The sequence below is a fragment of the Ranitomeya variabilis genome, chromosome 1, assembly GCF_051348905.1.
Source record: "Ranitomeya variabilis isolate aRanVar5 chromosome 1, aRanVar5.hap1, whole genome shotgun sequence".
Classification (NCBI taxonomy): domain Eukaryota; kingdom Metazoa; phylum Chordata; class Amphibia; order Anura; family Dendrobatidae; genus Ranitomeya; species Ranitomeya variabilis.
The window spans coordinates 1,105,206,322-1,105,230,056 of NC_135232.1; the positions used below are offsets into that span (position 1 = coordinate 1,105,206,322).

Below are 23,735 nucleotides of genomic sequence, written 5' to 3' on the forward strand. Positions count from 1 at the left end.
CAATGCAAATTACAGACCTCTTAATTATTTGTAGGTGAGAGAACCTGCAATATCCGCAGTGTATCAAATACTTATTTTCCCCACTGTATGTCTACTTACATGTGATGACTTCATGTTAAAACTGCACCTGATTACATCATATCTTACATGTATGACATCACAGCAGAGAGCTAAGGCTCTGCTGACGCAGGTCATGGCTTCTGTTTCTAGCCACCAGTCTGCGCAGGATTTGTTACAACAAATAACAACAAAAACTCGGAAAGTTCTCCATTGACACCTGCAAAGGAGAAGCCAAAAATGAAGCCTGTGTAGGATGGAGAGGCAGTCAACTCTATAGAAAGAACTTCTTGCTTCAGCCAACTAAAGGCGTTATTTCAATACTATGATGCGATAACGATGCCGGCCCGGCTTACACATGATCTCCTCCATGGGTCTGGTTTCAGAAACCTTTGGGATCCTCTGTAATTGCTGTTGGGAGTGGTGGCCATGCAGGAGAAAAGTAATTTTGCATAGGGGTCATCAAATGAATGACTGTTCACAAGACCCTGGTCTTAAAGTCTACGTTGGCAGCCGGGCCACTTCAAATGCCGGTATTCTGGATGCGTCATTTAATTTCTTCGCCTTTCGCGATGTCATGACGTGTGTCGTGATTATGGGGACCTAGTGATCACAAGTGGAGCCCAGGATAACTTCATTCAAGTGCTAGCCGAGGAATCTCGCACTGCCCTGACCCAGCTGCCAAGGAGTGCCAACGTGGAGACTGGACCAGAAGTTGTACCAAGTTTGGAAGTAATTCCCTATTCACAGCATAGGGGGATAGGAGATAACTTTCCGATCACTAAGGGTCAGACCACTGGGACCCCCACCTGTCCAGAGAACCTGAATAAAGCCTTGGGGGATCATGAGCACTGCCGATGTATTCATTCTTATGTCATTGCCGAAGACCAGTCGATTGCTGCGCTCTTCTTTCTCAGGTTCTACCATGAATGGAGCAGATGTGTGCATGCTCGACCACAATTCCATTGACAGGGGGTCTTCAGAGCCCTGGTTCATGGGTTCTGCAGGTGTCACAGTAATTGGGCAGTTATCCAGTATCCCAGGGGTGGACAGTGACAGAAGAGGACCTCTGTGAAAGAACAATATATGTGCCCTTTGCAGTCCAGGAGCTCCTCATTTTCAATGCAACCTGCTTTGAAGGACGAAGTGGCCCCCTGACCTCTTAGATGCCTGCACTGGTTGCACATAGGATATGTTCTCCTCTATAGATAAAGCATAGGTTCCAAATTTGAGAATACCCCTTTTAATCTGTGATTTTCTTGTATATAAAAAAAAGCCAAAGTCTATCTTCCCCATTGAATTGTTGCGAATGGATAACACAGTTTCCATGTTCTGCTCGTGATTTTCATAAACCCATAGACTTGTCTTAGTGACTTCGATCCATGACCAAAAACTGACATGTCGCCGCAATTTTTTATTTTTATTTTTATGTCGAGTGCATGATTTGTGAAAAAACATGGGGATGTGAATAACACTAAAGATTATAATAAGTACAGACGTCTGATCAAGATGTAATAGTGATCATCCCAGTAGGACTTCAGGGCGTTACCTGGCTGCTGCTTCCTAATGTTGTCACTAAGATATTATGCCCATATGGGAAAAAAATATGTAAAATTCCGCACATAAATTAATAAAACTTTGATGTCAGTCTGCCCCTAGGGAGTAATGGAGTGAACGTTTCTGCATTTCACTAGAATTGTACAGGAGGCTAAGGGGTTAACATGCGGTAATGTATCAGATGTAAGCGGCATCCATAAATATATCGCCAAAGTGCAGGTGTTTTTAAGCAAAAGCCTTTCTCCATGGCATCCAGACAACGATGGAGGAGTTGTCGCCCTTGCTGTCCTCCTTCCCCTGTAGTCAGGCTGGTCTCCACCATCGAGGTGCTGTCTTTTACTATTCACTACGGAGGGACGGGAGCAAAGAGCGGCCATAATTACAGGCCGAATGCCTAATTACGCACACAGATCTGTGTTGATATTCTGCATATAGGCCGGCGTTTTATTGTAAGGAAATGTGTGACATTTATAGTGGTTTTCCATCATTTGTGAACATTACTTGTACAGATGTTAGTGAGGATCGGTCTCCTGACACGTCCAAATGAGCAAATGCCTCCAACCATAAACACAAAAGCATACTTTTTGTGCCGTTCCTCTGTTATTCCACCTGGCTACCATTCCCTAGTGGTCCTTACATTGTATTTCAGTATCATATTGCGTCTGGACCTGATACACAAGAATTGTAACACCCCTTTGACAATTTATTCCTACATTTCAAGGAAGAATAACATGTTCCAATTTTTGTTTTGCCCATTCTGCAAATTCAGCGCGCCGATCTGGCATCAGCCATCTTTTGGCGGATATTAGCTACTCACAAATGGCACCCTTACAAAATCCAACTGCTGCAGCCTCTCAACGACGATGACCCAGATCGGCGCGCTGAGTTTGCAGAATGGGCAAAACAAAAATTGGAACAGGACCCTCAGTTTACACATAACATTATGTTCAGTGATGAGGCAAACTTTTTTGGGTGGGCCATTTATATGGATACACCTAAATAACATGGGAATGGTGACAGTTTTCTTGCGTAGGGGGTCTTGCATTGAAATCTGCAGCAATGACCCGGGTACTGCGTTCACCAGACATCAACACAATTTCTACCCGCTCCTCACGTGTTAACCTCTGCGACATGTCAATGGCTGTAAACAAAGAGAAACTTGTAAATAACTCATGAAAGAATAAAGTTATTTTAAAACCACACACACACCATTGTTTTTCTTATGAAATTCTCAATAAGTTTGATGTGTCACATGACCGTCATCCCATTGGAAAAAAGTTGGATCCAAAATGGCCAACTTCAAAATGGCCGCCATGGTCACCACCCATCTTGAAAAGTTTTCCCCCTCCCATATACTAATGTGCCACAAACAGGAAGTTGATATCACCAACCATTCCCATTTTGGTGTATCCATATACAGATATGTAGAAGGCAAACAGTGCAACATGTTTAATTAAACTAAACTACAAATATGATTTTTAGCTCCTAATGCATGAATATGAGTAAAAATGTAACTTGTCCCCCAAGGTAGACAGCCCCTTGTAGAGTCACAAGTGTGTGTTTGGCTTCCCCTAGCTGCTTCACCTCACTTCTCTCACCATTGGATGACTCCTGACTTTATCATGCTGATGTCCAGACAGGTTATTGTGACCTGTACAGTGTTCAGCGCTCTATGCTCTGTGCTCTATGGTTGGCGCTCATTGCTTGGCACTCATTGTTCTGTGCTCTTTGCTCGGCGCTCTTTCTTTGGCGCTCTGTTTGCCATGGTCAGCGCTCTGTGCTCTTTCCTCCATGGTCGGCACCCTTTGTTTGGCGCTCTTTCCTCCATGGTTGGCGCTCTTTGTTCAGCGCTCTGTGCTCCATGGTCGGCGCTCATTGTTCAGCTCTCTGTGCTCCATGGTCTGCGCTCTATTCTCTGTGCTCCATGGCCGGCGCTTTTTGTTCGGTGCTCTATGCTCCATGCTCAGCGCTCTTTGTTCGGCGCTCTGTGCTCCATGGTTGGCTCTCTTTTTTTTGGCGCTCTATGCCCTGTGCTCCATGGCTGGCGCTTTTTTCGGCGCTCTGTGCTCCATGGCTGGCGCTCTTTGTTCGGCACTCTGTGCTCCATGGTCGGCGCTCTTTGTTCGGCGCTCTGTGCTCCATGGCTGGCGCTCTTTGTTCGGCGCTCTGTGCTCCATGGTCGGCGCTCTTTGTTCGGCGCTCTGTGCTCCATGATCGGCGCTCTTTGTGCGGTTTCTCTGTGCTCCATGGTTGGCGCTCTGTGCTCCATGGTCGGCGCTCTTTGTTCAGCGCTCTGTGCTCCATGGTCGGCGCTCTGTGCTCCATGGTCGGCGCTCTTTGTTCGGTGCTCTTTGCTCCATGGTCGGCGCTCTTTGTTCGGCGCTTTGTGCTCCATGGTTGGCGCTCTTTGATTGGTGCTCTATGCTCCACGCTCTTTGCTGTGCTGCCTCCATTCATGAGGATAAATCCAATGTCTTCTGTTTCATTTACAGAACCCAAACGCCTTTACTTTAACAGGATTTGATTTATATTGTCTGCTAAACGGAGGATAATTTATGGCTCCCATTGATGAAAACACAGCCGAACATGAACATTAGCTACATATGACTGGAGGACTATTAATAGGGAGGTGTGGGTGGTGGATCCCGGCTGCCTGGTGCATGCAGTGCGGAACATTGAAAACTTGACTCATAGAATGTTCCGTTGCCAATATTGATTGTTCTTCCCGTCTTCCTCCAGAACTGGAGGCACCAGATTATTAGAAAAAAAAGGGGGGATATGAATGTTTTCTGTTTTTTTTTTAATCAGTACAAGTCTCCTATTACAATTGGCTATAATCATAACCTGAAAGAAACAAGTGACTGCACAAGTGTCATTACTGGATGTTCTGTTGGAGCCCACACAACATCTATGGGCCTGTGATGAGGGGAAGACCAGCGCTCGATTTTTTCCTTTTGCTGAAATGGTCTGTGCTTTTTATTCTCTCATGCATAAAAATGTAGGCGCTTCCACACATTGCAGTAGTAAGTGTGGCCAATAGGTGGCACTAGAATTCTAGTCCTCTTCCTCTCTGAAGAGACAATTTGCATATTTCCCAGAGGAGCATTGCGGCTTTAAGTCTCCTCATCTCGACATGCTTAACATGTCACTCTCCGCAAGGAGAACCGATAGTTCTTGGATCCCGGTCAGACGCCTCTCAATCAGCCAAACCAGATCTCCACTTTGCACTGACGAGGGGCAGTATCCCGAAACACAGTGTCTGCAAACTGAGATTCTTGTTTGGCTATTATCCTAAGTCATGTGACAAGGCTCGTTAAAGGGTCGACATTGACTGTTAGGATTGCTACTTCCAATAGGTGGCACTAGAGTTCTAGTCCTCTTTCTCTCTCTCTGAAGAGACAATTTGCGTAGTAAGTGTATAGATCCATATCCAGGAGCTCCCCCTAGTGGAGACTTGAGGCATCAGATTATATAAGTTTTAGCATTTTTTTCCGTGACCTCTATAATGTGTTAAAAAAGACACTATATATAATTTACACATACATACAGTGGGGAAAATAAGTATTTGATACACTGACGACTTTGCAAGCTTTCCTACCTACAAAGAATGGAGAGGTCTATAATTTTTATCGTAGGTACACTTCAACTGTAAGATACAAAATCGTCAAAAAACAAATCACCCTTGTATTTTATTGCATGAAATAAGTATTAGTTGCTCTCTGTGCCTAGTGGTTTGCTTGTGGATCTTTTTGCTGCCTGACGTTAGACCTTGTTCTGACCATCCGTTTTGCCTGCTCCCTTTGCTTTGATCCGCTTTCCTCCTGGTATTCTGACCTCGGACCGTCACCCGACTACACCTTTGTCTCTTCTGTCTGTTTATGATGTTCCCTCCTGGCTTTTAACCTCTGACTCCTTGACTATCCTTTATCTGTGATAAGCGACTCAGCATCACATTTCTAAATTCTATTTTTCTCCAATGAGAATAGTTCTCATTAAACAGTAAAAAAGAAAAAATCCAAACAACAAAAATGCAAGAAGGGGAAAGATACTATTTAAAGAAATGTATTTATTCACAAATATGCAAAGCCTGACCGTCTAAGAGAGACCATTTAAAATCAAGTAAAATACACAGCAGTGTAGACAAACCATCCTGTATCTGACCCTGACCCCAAAATTCCAATTTTTTTTCCACTTATCTATTCATTCACAATGGCAGAAAAAAAAAACATTGAAAGGGGTTTCATATAGGAAGTGATAGAATCATGGAATGTTAGAGTTGGAAGGGACCTCCAGGGTCATCTCAGACAGATGACTGTCCAGTCTCTGTTTGAAGACTTCCATTGAAGGAGAACTCACCACCTCTCATGACAACCTGTAGTGTTGCATCCCTGTAACAGGACGCGTGCACAATATCTGTCGATCGTGCAGCATCTAAGCGGGTATGTGGGGTTGTGATGTCAATAGCGCGTCTTGCCTCTGAATTGATAGTTGGTGGGGCCAGTTTACCGGTCAGTCGATTCTTGCTGCCAAAACCACGTGTAGCATGAATCAGAGCCTGGCTGCACGGTTGCAGCCTGGAATGTTTTCACTGAAACTCTCCGGTGGTTAGATTGGAAGGCTACAAGGGCCCATACAACTGACCAACATGCTTGTTTGGAGTGGACCAAATCTTTCATCGGAGCCTATTGGACTGTAGTTCCGCCACTGAATTATAGGGAAGGTTTTTCTTAAAAATTTAAGTTCTGGAGGATGAGATGCTTCACACTTCTGCAGATGATGAGCCTCATCTCTTTACGACAAGCTGGGGAGATGCTATAAATACATTTCTGATTGTTGATGGATTATTAGCATATTAGCTTCTTATTTTTTTTTTTTTTTTCAATTTGGCAGTGAATTAATGCAAAAAAAAAAAAACGCTCATTGCACCTTATGTTGCGTTTAAAAATGGGCGAACCCGAACAGTAAAGTTCGGCGTCCGTACCGAACACCTCCTATTCGGGCACAGTCACCGAACACGAACTTCACCAGGAAGTCTGTGTTACAGTTTGGATTCGGCCCCCGAACACCCGGTGTTTGTTGTGCTGTTATGTGATTGACAGGGCGGCAAACTCCGCTTCTGATCAGCGGTGAAACCATCCTCGCCGGTCAGACAACTGCGGTTCCTATGCTGTCAGATGACAGTGTGAGTCCACCGCTGTGATCGGAGGTATAAAGTTTACCTCCGGTCACTGGCGCCGGCTGATGGGACTACTGCTTCCATCGGCCGATGCCTGGTGCTGCAGTGAGAGCAGGAGCGGCTGATGGGAGTATTCATCAGCCGGCACCCGCGCTCTAAATAAATAATTTAAAAAACCTGCATGGGTTCTCCTGTATTTTTGATAACCAGCCAGGCAAAACAGGCAGCTGTGGGCTGCAACCCTCAGCCATCAGCATTGGCAAGGTTGGTAATCAAGAATAGAGGGGTCCCCACACTGATTTTTTTATTTAAATAATTAAAAAAAGGCGTGGGGTCCCCCCCTATTTTTGACCAACCAGTCTTCCTAAAGCAGATAGCTGGGGGCTGGTATTCTCGGGTTGGTAAGGGACCATGGATTGTGGCTCCCCCCCCCCCCCAGTCTAAAAATAACAGCCCACAGCTGCCCAGAAAAGGCGCATCTATTAGATGCCCTAATTCTGGCGCTGTGCCTGGCTCTTCCCACTTGCCCTGTAGCTGTGGCAAGTGGGGTTGTTCATATTTGTGGGGTTGATGTCACCTTTGTATTGTCAGGTGACATAAAACCCACGGCTTAGTAATGGAGAGGTGTCTATGTCTGGGGATAAATAGTTTTCAACCTGGATGGTGCCAAGATGCCAGCGTCCAGCCTCAGAGCCACTGATGAATGAGCTGCTGCGAGTGCAGCCTCAGTGACTAGCAGTGCCCTTCTCCATGCATGTAAAGGATCTGAATTATTCCTCCTCCTGGTATGCTTCACCCTACAGAGAAAAAGTCCATTGCTGTTGCCACAGAGCTTGCAATCTAATTGTCCTACCAGTGTTAGGGTACCGTCACACCAAACGATTTACCAACGATCACGACCAGCGATACGACCTGGCCGTGATCGTTGGTAAGTCGTTGTGTGGTCGCTGGGGAGCTGTCACACAGACGGCTCTCCAGCGACCAACGATGCCGAAGTCCCCGGGTAACCAGGGTAAACATCGGGTTACTAAGCGCAGGGCCGCGCTTAGTAACCCGATGTTTACCCTGGTTACCATCGTAAATGTAAAAAAAACCAAAAAAAACAGTACATACTTACATTCCGGTGTCCGTCAGGTCCCTGGCCGTCTGCTTCCCGCACTGACTGTGAGCGCCGGCCGGCCGTAAAGTAAAAGCAGAGCACAGCGGTGACGTCTTCGCTGTGCCCTGCTTTCCGGCCGGCGCTCACAGTCAGTGCGGGAAGCAGACGGCCAGGGACCTGACGGACATCGGAATGTAAGTATGTACTGTTTTTTTTTTTTTTTTTTACATTTACGATGGTAACCAGGGTAAACATCGGGTTACTAAGCGCGGCCCTGCGCTTAGTAACCCGATGTTTACCCTGGTTACAAGCGAACGCATCGCTGGATCGCTGTCACACACACCGATGCAGCGATGACAGCGGGAGATCCAGCGACGAAAGAAAGTTCCAAACGATCTGCTACGACGTACGATTCTCAGCAGGGTCCCTGATTGCTGCTGCGTGTCAGACACAGCGATATCGTATGGATATCGCTGGAACATCACGGATCGTACCGTCGTAGCGACAAAAGTGCCACTGTGAGACAGTACTCTTACTATAGGAATGCAAATAAGTTGTTTACGGTCTGATTGTTGCATATAAGAGGAGGTAAGTACTTAAAGGGATATTCCTACCTCACAATGTAAAGACATAGCATTTCGGTTGGGATTTACTGTGGCTTATCACTCACTCACTCACTCACACACACTCTCTAGTCCACATGTGTAGGAAATTGCTGCATGGCCCTATTTAAAGGGGTTGTCCACCTTTTGGGAACAATTTTTTTTTATTAAATGTGTTTTCCATTTTATAGCCTCTCCGTTGCACTGTCTATTGCGCAGGCTGCAGATTGAGTCACCTGAGAATCGGTCAGTGAGCTTATTCTGATAATCCATTGGAAGTGCTCCTCTCTGCTGATTTATGACCATATCAAAGTTGAATTTCCAGGAAACCATGAATCTGTAAAAGCCTAATGATGCAACATTCATAGTGCCGCCGAATTGCAAAAAAGAAAAGTTTTCTTGGTTTTTTTTTTGTTTTGTTTTTCTTTTTTTGCCCCGTGTACATGCATTTATGGGAAAAAAAAAAAACTGTCCCCAAAGGTGAACAACCCTTGTAGTTCCCTGCAGAGCTGTTGTCTGGAAAAACAATAGAGGACGCAGCGCTTAAAGGTATTCCGTCAGCAGGTTCTTACCACCCACCCCCCCCAAACTATTAATACCTGCATGGAGCTCTTTTAAAGACAAGTCCAGCGATACCTTTACATGGCCAAGTCCGTTCCTCCATTACTGAGAAATCAGTGTTTCAATTGATATGCAAATGAGGCTGAAGAGCTATGGTAGATCTGAAGCCTGTGTCACTCCAGCTCTATTCCTAGCCCAGCTCCTGCTTAACTGACTGTTATATCTATACTTGTTATTACATATGTTATCGTATTATACTTTTTACATCGAAGTAATTTTTATATTTTTTTTTATATTTATTTGGATTTTTCTATTTTTTTTTTTTAATTAGCCAATTCTACTTTTTTTCATCTAGTAACCCAGGAAGCGGCTCCCATTCAATGACAAATGGCTTTATTAAATTTGCTATAATTTTGTGACTGATTTTCCAGGCTCGCACTGCCCCTGCCTCCTCCTTCCACTCCTTTTTCAGTGACCGCTCCTCTTTGCGTTGTCCATCCTGGAGTTACGGCAGATATAATATTGGCTTTATTTATGTAGAGTACCTTTGTGTTTAATGTCCTACGTGAAACCTCCTCATCATGTTTTATAGCAATAATTGGTTATAAACTTGGGATCTTTATATACGGACACTTGTACTTTGCCTTTTCTGTGGTTGGGTTGTGTTCCTCTTATTTTACTAAACAGGTTTTGGGTTTTTTTTTTTTGCAGGCAAATAGAAGGGAAGGTGGTTGAAATCTCCAGACTTCAAGAAATATTCACGGAGAAGGTTCTTCAGCAGGTAAAATAGGAAATTGACCGCTTCCCTGGTTGACCGTCCTGGTAAACTCTTTCCATTGCTGCTTTATAGGCTCAACAGAGGCGTGTGTAAACATATCCATGTACAGCAGCAGTATTAAAAAATGTAAGAGTCCTCAGACTATGCTATCTAGGCTTAGAGGACCTATCGGCTATGCAAAAAGCCTAAAAAGTGACCATGAATGAAATTTTGAGACATTTCGTCGTTAGAAGATCTGATGGTTTCCCTCAGTATTACAGGAGCGCATTACTCCTTCTACCACAACAAGCTCAAAATCATCGGATTATCTTCTTTGGGGGATGCCAAAAGTGATCTGATTCTATACATCTGAACTGCAAAGTGGAGCAGGATTTGGCTTTTTTGTCCACTCGCTGGTCAATAGAATATGATCATAATTTCTCCAAAAACTAATGACAAATATGGTGTATTGATTCACCGTTGAGTAAATCGGCGAAATGCAAGTCGGGTGAACATTTGGCTCGCTTCCTTCAGGAGCTTGAACTTTGATACTGAATACTGTTATCTAGCAGCCATGAAATAAGAGGTCCATGATAAAGCCAAGCCAAGATAAAGTATTGGTTCAGCTGCCTGTAAAGGGTTAATATGTGACCAACAACACACTGTACACAGATAACCACAGCACACTAAGGCCTCTTTCACACTTATGTCTTCTTCCTCCCGTCGAAATCCGTCGAGTTTTGAAAAAACAGGATCCTGCAAATTTTTCTGCAGGATCCTGTTTTTTCCCCATAGACTTGTACTAGCGACAGATTGTGATGGAAGGCCATCCTTTTCATCCGTCGTGCACTGGATCCGTCGGAAAATAGGGTCCGTCGTACGGAGAAAACGTTCAGAGGAAAGTTTTTTTCTGCACGTCGGAAAATCGCTCAGCGACGGGTCCTGCGCTGTCCGTCGTTGGCTATAATGGAAGCCTATGGACGCAGGATCCATTGCTGACCGTCAAACACAGGAATCCAGCGACACATCCCGTTTTTTCACTCTGAGCATGCCCGGAAGGATTTTCAAGTCAGGGAAAAATCTCTCTCTATCGAATCTTATACGTGAAAATGCAGGCAGGAACTCCTTCTACACATCCGTCATAACACTGGATGCGTTGCACACGTTTTCCTCTATTTTCTCAACATCCGTTGATACGTCTCCTCACTGCATTAGGACGCACCCCGACCGACGGAAGTGAGAAAGAAGCTTAAGAAGGCGGCAGTAGCAACATTTATCTCAGTTGCTGTTTCTAGCCTTCTGATACTTCCTAATACCCAGGAATCCATCACATAACTATATTCAGCACTAAGACAGCAGCACAGGTCTCGCCTGTGTTTTCTTGCTGCACACCTTACTCTTCCCCAATGCAATGGTGTCTCACACAGGAAAGGAGAGACTTCAGAAAACTTCAGACTTTTTGTTAAATTATAAAATACAGTATTGTGCAAACGTTTTAGGCAAGTGTGGAACAAATGCTAAAAAGTGAGACTGCTTAAAAAAAAATTAGTTTTAATAGATTATTTTTAACAACAAAATGCAAAGAGCATAAAAAAAAAAATCTTCATCACAGCAATATTTGGGGTTACCGCCCATTGCCTTCAAAACCGCATGTGTCACGACTCAGCTGTCTGTTGACCTGGGACCAGCTGCTCCTTCCCTGTCCCTAACACTAGGGGGCACCCTAGCTCCTCCTATTTCCCGGGATACTTCAGAAGGTGAAGATGCCGGGGCCTCCACCCTTGCTTTATCTCCTGAATCAGCCCTCCGTCTGTTCTCTTCCCACACCAACCGAAGAGGGGAGCTGCCATGCAATGCAGTACACCAACCCGACAAGGCAACACAAACAAGGGTAAATGAAAATATCAGGCATACAAATATTCACTAACATATAACAGAGGAATGGCATCGGGGAGTGGAGGACTGGGAAAAGCCAAAGTAGAGGGAAGGGAATTATCACACTTACAAACCCACGCAATAGTCACAGATAACTCCTCCAAACTCCTTCTCATATAACCACCAAAAAACCTCTCCTCCAAGCCATGCAGCATAAGCTAGCTCTGACAACGGGTTTCAGTCGGGTCCCAGATTATATAGGGGCTAGGAGTGGCTTACAGAGCTCAGATTCCTAGAGCTCCCAACATGGTCGATTAAGCCCTGTACTATCAAAATAAATTAGTACCATTTAAACAGAAGTGCTTCTTTTCAGTGCAGGAGTTGGAGCAATCGGAGGCTGCTGTCTTCTGGCTCCTCTGTGTTGCGGTAACCACGTGACAGCATGAACTCTTCTAGATAGACTTGCACACTTGTTTTTGTAGGAACTCTGCAGGGAGGTTGTTCCAAACATCTTAGAGAACTAACCACAGATCATCTGTGGATGTCGCTTGTGAAGATGCTTTTCCATGCCCAAAACAAGCCAAATTAGTAGCCTCTGTGGATTTTTAGCTACAGAATTAGAATTAAGGGATTTTCCCTGTATAGAAAACATGTCACTTGACCGTCTGGTTACTAAGGAATGTAACCTGATAGCTGCAACCGTTTATATGGGGTTTGTCAAGCAGCATGTCTCTAGCAATTTTTCCTCCTCAAATGTTCAACTCAAGGGCAACATGGAAAAAGCACAGTCTAGGCATTTCCATGGCCACAATTAAAGCTCTGTCTTATTACCATATTAGTCAGACGAGAAAATAGCCCTACTAGGAGCCTCCGATATGATGGATCTCGGTCTTGTATGGCAGCTCGATGAGAAAATCGTTAAAACCAAAATAATTGGCCATCTGGCCTATTACTGTTCTGCTAATTGCTGCATGCCGTCGTTTCCTTTCTCAGCTGGAGGTACCTAGTTATGAGCCTTTCAATACAAGAAGCGCATCGTATCTGTGCTATCTCTAAATGAATCCCTCATTGCTGGTAAGTGTGGCACTAGCAGATTGAGCATGTAAAGTAATGTTCAGCACTGCAGTTAATGAAGCTGCTGCATTACCGGAGAACGGACGGGCTTCTCCAGGCACATCATCCCCAAAGAAATGAGGCGTCCTGTGTCTTAATGGCACAGTATGCAGACACTGTTGGCCTCATTTATTATAGAGCATTTCCCTTTGATATGACACAAAAAATCCAACAAATTTAGAAAATAAGTCCTTGAGTCGCCTCCTCAAGGGGCACATAAGACACAGTTCGCCATGCTAATCTGTGTGACTTGTAGCCGATTGTGGAAATTCCCAAAACTTATTGTTGCACTGATTCGTTCTCATCTGTACTGCTGTAACATAATACTAATCAATCTCCCCTCCTCTAAGTTTTTCCAAATGTAGTAGCCAGGCTGTTTTCTGTCCAGCTGATACACCGATGCCTCCACCCTGTGCCAGTAATTGCACTGGTTTACCGTCTGCTCTAGAGTACAATGTAAACTTATCATACTCGCCTACAGTGGTTTACCACACTAAATCTCCTCCTTTACATCTAATGATCTAACACGAACACCCTTCAAAATCCTAACCGTCAAGACTTACCTCGTGCTGCACCAGTTCTTTGGAATGCTCTACCTCAGAAAAAAATAGTTTTAATTGCCCGAAAACAACAAATCTTTTTAGTCAGGCAGATTTAGCTTTCTATAAATGCAGGGTACCTTACCCTATTTGGTATAAAAAAAAAAAAAAAAAAAAAAATGAATGGACCATGGTACGAAACAAGCTCTTTCTAGCTCAGTGCAGTCCCCTCATAGATTGTAAATTATACCTAGCAGCGCTCTCACCCCATTTTTACATTAATTAGATTATTTTTTAATCTCTGACCTTTTGTACATGTTGAAAATTCTGCTACAGTATAAATAAAGATGACTGTAGATGATGGATGGGTGGGTTGTTGAATGAATGATTATGGATTGTTAAATTGATTGATTCAAGGATTGATAAATGAAGGGTGATCATGATTAATGGTGGAAGGAATGATGGATAGATGAGTGAGTGAAGGTTGATGGATGGCAGGAAGGGTGATTATGATTGATGGGTTGACTGGTGAATGGAAGGATAGATCGGTCCTTGATGTTTGATGGATGAGTGATGATGGATGGAAGAATGGATGAATGGATGATGATGAAAGGAAGGATTGGAGGATGGATAGAGATGATGGATAGATGCATGGAAGGATAGAAGGGTGGGTGATAATGGAAGGAAAGGTGATGAGTGGATGGCAGGAAGGGTTATGATAATTGATGGATGGGGATGATTCATGGATGGGAGGATGGATAGGTGATGAAGTTTGATGGATGAGTGATGATTGAAGAATGGATGAGTGTGTGATGGAAGAATTGGAGGATGGATGATTGGATGGATGTGACTGATTATTAAATCTGAAGAATTATTAGCTCTTAAAAAAAGATTGACTATTACAATTATTATTGTCTTAGAAAAATGAGATATACATTTTGTAAACCACTTCAGAGCAATGCAGATCCAGCACTGAACTAAAGGGCTGTCAGACTTGTTGCTAGGAATCTTCTCCCGGGCAACCGTAGAGTTTTATTTGGGCTTATCAGCAGATCCTCCATAGTAACAACAAGCCCGCGTCCTGCTGGCACTGACGAGCCGTCCTTGCTCCACGTCTTCCTCTGATCTCCCCTCCGTAGCTGCAGGGTTCAGGTGGAGAATCTCTGTAGCAGTGTGCTGAACACATGGTCCTGGAGTAAGAGGTCAGCATGTGATGTGCATATCATGGTTACTGCTTGTGGAAGTCATATTGGAATCAGAGCTCTGGACATCTCGGGGGTTAATGGTTACTTCTCTTCCTCTCATCTGGCAGGAAACCGATATTGACAACATCCATCAGCTGGTGGTGGGCGCCACGGAAAATATCAAGGAAGGAAACGAAGACATACGAGAGGTAATATCCTCAACCAAAAGTCATCCTCCCAGCTGTAATTATGTTTGTGTCTGGAAGTGGTGGGGGAGGGGAAGATGACGTGTGTGCGTGTTTGATGTGTTGCCGTCTCCCACTTGTCACCCGGCAGCTCGGAGCAATAAACTATTAATCCTCTACTCACACATTTCTCAGTAATCATCGTGAACCGTGTTTCTTTCTCAGAATTGCCTTATGTACAAACAAGTTTTCGCTGTGTGTATGCGTGGAGGACGCACACTTCTGAGAACACAAATTATTCTATACGTTACACCACATGCTATACTGGCCCCTGCACGAATACGGCCATGATGAGCGATGGCCTTGGCAATTCCCCATAGACTGATTGCATCAAACTTCTGAAAAGCTCGTTATCATAGGATAGGATTTTTGTCTTGTTCTTATTGTCAAAAAAATCTATGTTCATGATTATTGTGTAAGCCTCCCTTGTGAGGTCGGCACGTCTCCGATACCTTTAAAGGTATCCTGTGATATCCGGTACGAAGACTACCGGATCTATCACTATAGAATTAAAATGGCGGCCTCCTTGTTATGCCGACAGACCTGTCTCAGAATGGTAGGACAGATGCCTGTGCGCATGTCCAGTAGAAAGCTCCACCTCTGTGTCCTGGAGATAAACTACACCATGTACTGTCCTTCAAAAAGACAGGGTGGACAAAAGTGTGAGCAGCCTCTTAACTAATTATACCTGGTATCTTCAGTACTAGACCAGATAGACATAGTGGATAGCAGTGTGAGCAGCCTCTTCTTACCTCAGTGCCCCTGCTATCTCCAGTATTAGATTAGATGAACAAGGTGGGCAGCAGTGTGAGCAGCCTCTTCTTACCTCAGTACCCCTGGTATCTCCAGTATTAAATCAGATGAACAAGGTGGACAGCAGTGTGAGCAGCCTATTCTTACCTCCTTGCCCTGGTATCTCCAGTATTAGATCAGATGAACAGCAGTGTGAGCAGCCTCTTCTTACCTCAGCACCCCTGGTATCTCCAGTATTAGATCAGATACACAGGATGGACAGCAGTGTGAGTAGCCTCTTCTTACCTCAGCACTCCTGGTATCTCCAGTATTAGATTAGATAGGGTGGACAGCAGTGTGAGCAGCCTCTTCTTACCTCAGAACCCCTGGCATCTCCAATATTAGATCAGATGGACAGCAGTGTGAGCAGCCTCTTCTTAGTTCAGCACCCCTGGTATCTCCAGTACTAGATGAGATAGACAGGGTGGACAGCAGTATAAGCAGTTTCTTCTTACCTTAGCACCCCTGATATCTCCAGTATTAGATCAGATAGACAGGGTGGAAAGCAGTGTGAGCAGTCTCTTCTTACTTCAGCACCCCTGGTATCTCCGGTACTAGATCAGATAGACAGGGTGAACAGCAGTATAAGCAGTTTCTTCTTACCTTAGCACTCCTGATATCTCCAGTGTTAGATCACATAGGGTGGACAGCAGTGTGAGCAGCCTCTTCTTACCTCAGTACCCCTGGTATCTCTAGTATTAGATCAGATAGACAGGGTGGACAGCAGTGTGGGTTTCCTCTTTTCTTGGTCTGTGCAATATCTAGGTAGGTGCTTTGTATCAAAGTAATGTGCCACATGAATGCCAGGAAATCGTGTTTCCCAACAGAATATTTCCTGGTATTGGCCACAGTCGGAATAGATGCCTAGTTATCCATCCATAATAGCAAAGAAGTGGATCTCTTTCTGATCACTGTAGGTCTGACCACTGGGACTCCAGAATGGCACATTATATGGGACTGTCGGAAATAGCTGAGCGCTGTTGTAACCTTGAATGTATTGCACACGTGAGCGTCCTATAGTAAACATGTCAAGGTGCATTACTACATGGGTGAATATACTTGTGGGCATAAAGGTCCAGTGCGTGGGAAAGTTTCATGTTTCGTCATATAGCCGTGTTGGACTCACCACTGTGATAGCAGCAGCCATTCCGTGTAATATAGACCAGTGACTGTTAGTGTCCGTGTCGTCTGATCTGCCCTGACACTTCCCCATTGGAGACCTTCTTCCTTCTCCTTTTACTCCCGTCTTGTATATCTGCCAGTCTGCGTATAATGGCAGTTTAGTCATTACTCACGGTTTCCGAGTTCTTCCCAAGGTCACGCCCGGCTCTTCTCAGTGGAATTTCCTGGATAGGCGACACATATCACCCCTGCAGAGGTTTAAATTAGGTTAAAAGTATCACTTTCGTGTGAGACCGAAATAAGTCCGCAGCAATTAATTTGTGGGCTTTGAATCGCGCTTTCCCTGAAAGCATCTGCTGAATTAATAGAAGAGCAGCGAACGGAGGGTGCGAATTTGATGGATGAGTCGACTGTAAAGATGACAGCTGTCTGCAGCCATCAGGGGTGTGAATATATGGCAATACGCTTCAGATCTCCAGGGTGAGAAACCAGCTCCGTTACTGTCATGAGTTGTTCACATCTTTGTTGCTCTCGAAATGCTCAGAGAGGAGAAGCCTAGCTCTACGCACCCCACCAATAGTGACCACCTGACCCTACAAGACCAGACAGGTAATAGATCAGAGGTTGATCATGCGCACTGCCACTCCATTTTTTCTAATGGGAGTGCCGAAGATCAGCTAGGTGCAGCACTCGGCAATCTGCAGCGCTCCCTTTAGGAATGAATAATAGAGTAGTATGTATGATCAACTAGCGCTCCTTTCCTACAAGGCTCTTCAGAGCCCCGATTATCGGGAACGCTGGGGGCCATGGCGCTCAGACCCCATAGATCACAAAGTTATTCCCTATGCTGTGGTTAGGGTGATAACGTTCAAACTTGAAAACAAGCGTACAGCGGCTGAAATAACTATTGATCACATCACCAATTTTCTAAGTAAATATATTTCTAAAAGGAGCTATTGACATGAAATTCTCACCAGGTGTCGTAATAACCCATCCAATCCACACAGGCAAATAAATCAAACCACAGATGTCCATAAATTTTATGTTTTGTGTAATAATAAGAAATTTCACAGGGAATAAAGTATTGAACATGAAGAAAGAGAAGTGCAGAAAGTCATGGAAAATCATGACACCAGCTAAAATCTATCAGTAATTAGAAAGCAATCCTTCTACTTAGTGACAAATAATATCAGATGGTTCAACTGACGGCTTATAAAAAGGTGTCTCATTATCAAGGTGCCACACAAGAAACATCTTATGTTGGGTAAAACCAATGAGCTGTCTCAAGACCTTTGCAACCTTATCGCTACAAACGATACTAATGACATTGGTTATAGAAGAATTTTTAAACTACTGAAGGTTCCAGTGAGCACTGTTGGGGCCATAATTTGGAAGTGGAAAGAACAACATTTCACCATAAGTCATTGCCCGTATGCACGCTCACCATGCAAGACTCCGTTACTTAATATAAAAGCATATTCAAGCATGTTTATAGTTTGCTCCACAACATTTAGACAAGCCTGCGAAATACTGGGATAACATAGACTGGTCAGATGAGACCAAAATTGAACTATTTGGATGCTATAATACACACCATGTTTGGTGGCCAAAAGGCAATGCACAACACCTCAAAAACACCATGCCAACATTGAAGTTTGGAGGTGGCAACATCATGGAGTGAGGCTGTTTTTCAGTATACGGCACTGACAAACTTCATATAATTGAAGGAAGCATGAATGGACAAATGTACCGAGACATTCTTGATAAAAATTTGCTGCCATCTCCCAGGATGATGAAGATTAAACAAGAGTGGACATTTCAGCAAGACAATGATCACTAACACACAACCAAGAAAACTCTCAATTGGTTTCACTACAATGGCCCAGCCTCTGACCTGAATCCAATAGAAAAAGTATGGAAGGAACTAAAACTCAAGAGTTCAAAGAGGGAGCCCACAGGACCTTCAGGATGTGAAGAGTGTTTGTGTGGAAGAATGGGCTAAAATCACATCTGAGCAATGCCTGCAACTAGTTTCTCTATACAGAAGGCGTCTGGAAGCTGTTATCACCAGCAAAGGCTTTGTACTAAGTATTGAATAGATTTCAATAAGAGTGTTCAATACTTTTTCCCTGTGTAATTTTTAATTATTGCACATAACTTTATTTATGACATCTATGGTTTGATTTCTTGGCCTGTGTCGATTGGATGGGTTGTTACCAACATCTGGTGAGAATTTCATTTCAATTGCACCTTTTTAGAAATATATTTTCTTAAAAATAGGTGGTGTTCTGTACTTATTTCACTCGTTGTAAGCTGCATTTACACTGCAAGATAATTGTGAACGCGCATTCTTAAAAATTCTCTTTTCACTATTATCCTGCCATGTAAACAAGCTGCTGATCACCTGATGAATGAGCAAAACACTCGTTCATTGGGTGAAAAAAAAATCTTTGTTCTCCCCTGTCATTCTGTGTAAACAGGACTCTCACTGCCAAGAAGCGTGGCAGCCAATGATCGCTAACCGATTAATAATAATAAATAATGATAATTTTATTTACATAGCGCCAACATATTCCGCAGCGCTTTACAAATTATAGAGGGGACTTGTACAGACAATAGACATTACAGCATAACAGAAATCACAGTTCAAAATAGATACCAAGAGGAGTGAGGGCCCTGCTCGCAAGCTTACAAACTATGGGGAAAAGGGGAGACACGAGAGGTGGATGGTGACAATTGCTTTAGTTATTTGGACCAGCCATAGTGTAAGGCTCGGGTGTTCATGTAAAGCTGCATGAACCAGTTAACTGCCTAAGTATGTAGCAGTACAGACACAGAGGCTATTGACTGCATAAAGTGTATGAGAACATGATGCGAGGAACCTGATTAAGGTTTAAGGTTTTTTTTGTTTGTTTTTTTTTAATGGGCCACACAGGGATAGTTAGGTTAATGCGTTGAGGCGGTAGGCCAGTCTGAACAAATGCGTTTTTAGGGTATGCTTAAAACTGTGGGGATAAATCTTATTAACCTGGGTAGTGCATTCCAAATAATTGGCGAAGCACGTGAAAAGTCTTGGAGATGGGAGTGTGAGGTTCTGATTATTGAGGATGCTAACCTCAGGTCATTAGCATAACGGAGAGCACGGGTAGGGTGGTAGACTGAGACCAGGGAGGAGATGTAGGGTGGTACTGAGCCATGGAGTGCTTTCTGGATGAGGGTAATAGTTTTGTACTGGATTCTTGAGTGGATGGGTAACCAGTGTAATAGCTGGCACAGGGTAGAGGCATCGGTGTAACGGTTGGTGAGGAATATAATCCTGGCAGCAGGATTTAGGACCGATTGGAGCGGGGAGAGTTTGGTAAGAGGGAGGCCAATTAAGAGAGAGTTTGGTAAGAGGGAGGCCAATTAAGAGAGTGTTACAATAGTCCAGACGAGAATGAAGAGTGAAACAGTAAGAGTTTTGGCAGTGTCTAAAGTAAGAAAAGGACAAATTCCAGAAATGTTTTTGAGATGCAGATAAGAAGAGCAAGCCAATGATCGGATGTGGGGGGTGAAAGAAAGCTCAGAATCAAGGATGACCCCAAGGCAGCGGGCATGTTGTCTGGGAGTAATGGTGGATCCACACACGGAGATGGCAATGTCAGGCAAAGGTAGGTTAGAAGAGGGAGAGAACACGAGGAGTTCAGTTTTTGACAGGTTCAGTTTCAGATAGAGGGAGGACATGATGTTAAAGACAGCGGTAAGACTATCACTGGTGTTTTCTAAAAAGGCAGGCGTGATATCAGGAGAAGTGTATAATTGGGTGTCATCAGCATAGAGATGGTACTGGAAACCAAATCTACTGATTGTTTGTCCAATAGGGGCAGTATACAAAGAGAAGAGGAGGGGGCCTAGGACTGATCTTTGAGGAACCCCAACAGTCAGGGGAAGGTGAGAGGATGAGGAACCAGCAAAAGATACAGTGAAGATAGATAGGGTCATTCCATATCAAGTGATCCAAATATGAATATTTTTTTTACCTTACATCTTTAGATTGTTTTGATTTTTTGTTTTTATGAAGTACAACTTTAGTTAATTACAAATTAAAAGTTTAGAATTTTTTTCTTCATCAGTTAATATTTTACAGATTTTTAAAGTTTTGAAAAAGCGTGGATTTTGGCCTGGTATAGCTTTACATTTTTTATCATATCTCGGGCTAGAATTAAGATATAGAGGTGGGAGAGGCATCATTTTTCTCAGAACGGTACTGGCTTTCATTTGATATGTCACAAGACTATGTTTCTTTATATTTTGTTTTGGAGAAATCAAATTAAAAATTTTGATGCGCAATTCTGAAAAAAACGTCTGTTTTAAAATTGTGAAAACATGCATGTGTGTTACTTGTGTCCTTGTTTATATTTGTACAGGGATTCAGCTTGGGATCTATCACATTTGTATTTTTTTTTAAGCCTTGAATCATCTGATTTTATGTTTGTGTGAGTTTCTTCCTTTTTTCTTTTCAAATTACAAGTTACTGCATTCAACATTTATATGTAACAATAAAGAAACACAAAAAACAAATACTGAAGTGCCAGAATAAATGCATCTTAATCATCATAACACAACTTGCTCAGCATTTTCAACCTGAATGCATTGAACAAGCCAAAAGATAAAAGGTGATCACATCCTCAAGTGTGGTTTTCTAAATACAGTCTGATCCTAATTATATGTTAAAAACAAGATTAAAAGAACCAATATTTCTACCACCTATTTATACATGGAACAATTTTTTTTCTACTATATCACTAAACATGTCATTTCTGAAGTGTTTAAGAAGAATAGTCCAGTAGTTAAATCCTCGTACTATAAAATATGAACTAATCAAACAATTAATAGTAGGTTTTTACACTGGCCTTCTATCACCAATGTGTCCCTTCTAGAGGATGAAATGTCATCTTGTCCATAAGCACTCACTAGCAATGGCCGTTTCCTTCTGTGTCAGAGTATGTGCGGCTGTCATGGTGCTCGGCTCCACCTGAGTTATATCTGATTTTTGTTCACTTTTACAATGTCTGGTTTTCTTGGATACACAAAGGACGGTGCTGGACCAGAAGGTGCAGAAGAGTCACTTCTACGTCTTCATTTTCACAATCTTTGGAGAGTCCAGTAGCCGCCAGCGCCGATCATATTCACAGGTCACATCACCAGTTGTGTCATCCATTGCCGATCTTGTGCCGCCTTCTACCACGTCATGGACGTCACTGTCTTTATTTCCACTACATGGGATGACAGTCCGGTATTGCGGAGTCCCTGTGATGGGTTCTGCTTCCTGTAACCGATATAACAAACTCTCCTCCTCTTCGTAGTCCTGGTTTGTACAATACATGAACTGGATGGTAAGAATATTTTTCTCCCTCCATTTGAGGAGTTTCCTGGGTGATAAGATTTGGTGTGAATACGGCCTCTGGAGGCCCGAGCTGTCGGCCTGTCATCTGCTCTGCAGTCACCGTCCACCCCTGGTCATTCTCAGCCCTAACAAAGCTTCTCCTCTGTCCTCTCCTGCTTCTATGTGGTAACATAATAAAATAATACAGGAATATCTAACAAACATGGATTATTTGATAAATCTACACCCCACACTGTTAGACCACAGGCTGAACAGATCTGAAATCAAGATTTTTGAACTGACACTGTAATAGTTTTATTTTTTAAAATATGATCCCATCATGATCCCATCTTGTATTTTGGTACAGATGTGAATAGGAGCATAGCAGGCACATGTGCAGTTTTTGAAATTTTTAAATTAAACGTTTTTTTCGGAAATGCATTTTAAAGTTTCGCGCTTGCGTTCACATAGGTAAATTATTATCAAAGATACTCTTGTGACATATCTGGTGAAAGCCTGTACTGTTCTGAGTAGAATGGTGTTTATTTTGTTTCTCTATCTCTTTTCTAGCCTGAGTTATGGGGAGAAATGTAAAGGCAGGCAACACCGAAATTTGCACTTTTTCCGAACTTTGAAAATCAATAAAAAATAAAAAATAAAAATCTAGATTTTTTTTTTCTTCACATTTTGCATTCTCTGACACACTATTACCAAATAACAAAATCTCAAAAGAATTAAAAATATAGTGGTAAAAATCATTGGTTCACTTGACATGGAATGACCCGATAGAAGAACCAGGAGAGAACGGTGTCCTTGAGGCCGATGGAGTGGAGCATAGTGAGGAGCTGATGATCCACAGTATTGAATGCTACGGAGAGATCCAAGAGAATTAGCATGGAGTAGTGACCATTAGATTTAGCTGTTAGTAGATCATTAGAGACTTTAGTGAGGGCAGTTTCAGTAGAGTGTAAAGAGCGGAAGCCAGATTGAAGAGGGTCGAGAAGAGAGTTATCTGAGAGATAGTGGATAAGACGGGAGTGGACCAGGCGTTCGAGGAGTTTATAGATGAAGGGAAGATTAGAGACAGGTCTATAATTAGCGGCACAGTTTTGATCGAGGGATGGTTTTTTAAGTAATGGGTGTATGATGGCATGCTTAAATGAGGAGGGAAAAATACCGGAAGAGAGAGAGGTTTAATATTTTTGTTAGGTGAGAGGTGACAGCTGGGGAAAGTGACTGGAGGAGATGTGACGGAATGGGGTCACTGGTGCAAGTGGTCGGGCGAGAAGATGCAAGGAGCCTGATTACTTCTTCTTCTTTAACTGGTTCAAAGTCAGAGAGTGAACTAGATGCAGTGGGGGAGGGAGGACAGTGCATGGTATGAAGGGATTGGGAGATAATTTCCTGTCGAATGTGGTCAATTTTTTCTTTGAAGTAATTGGCCAGATCGTCAGCTCGGAGATCCGTGGTTGGGGCCTGCACTCTTGGGTTGAGTAGGGAATAAAAAGTGTCAGAGACGTTTAGGGTTACTGGACAATGAGGTGATGAGGGTGTTGAAATAGGTTTGTTTGGAGAGGTGAAGGGCAGTGTTGTATGTTTTAAGCATGAACTTATAATGGATTAAATCTTCTGGTAAATTGGATTTTCTCCACAGACGTTCGGCGCACCTGGAGCACCGTTGTAGGAAACAT

General features: G+C 43.3%; 1 protein-coding gene across 1 annotated transcript in view; it reads left to right on the forward strand.

The window, feature by feature from the left end:
- Positions 1-23,735, forward strand: part of STX18 (syntaxin 18) — a 195,408-nt gene that overhangs the window by 169,465 nt on the left and 2,208 nt on the right. The window contains exons 9-10 of the mRNA XM_077280133.1: positions 9,764-9,833; positions 14,649-14,729. Coding sequence (XP_077136248.1) covers positions 9,764-9,833; positions 14,649-14,729 — 151 coding nt within the window. The remainder of the gene's footprint in view (positions 1-9,763; positions 9,834-14,648; positions 14,730-23,735) is intronic.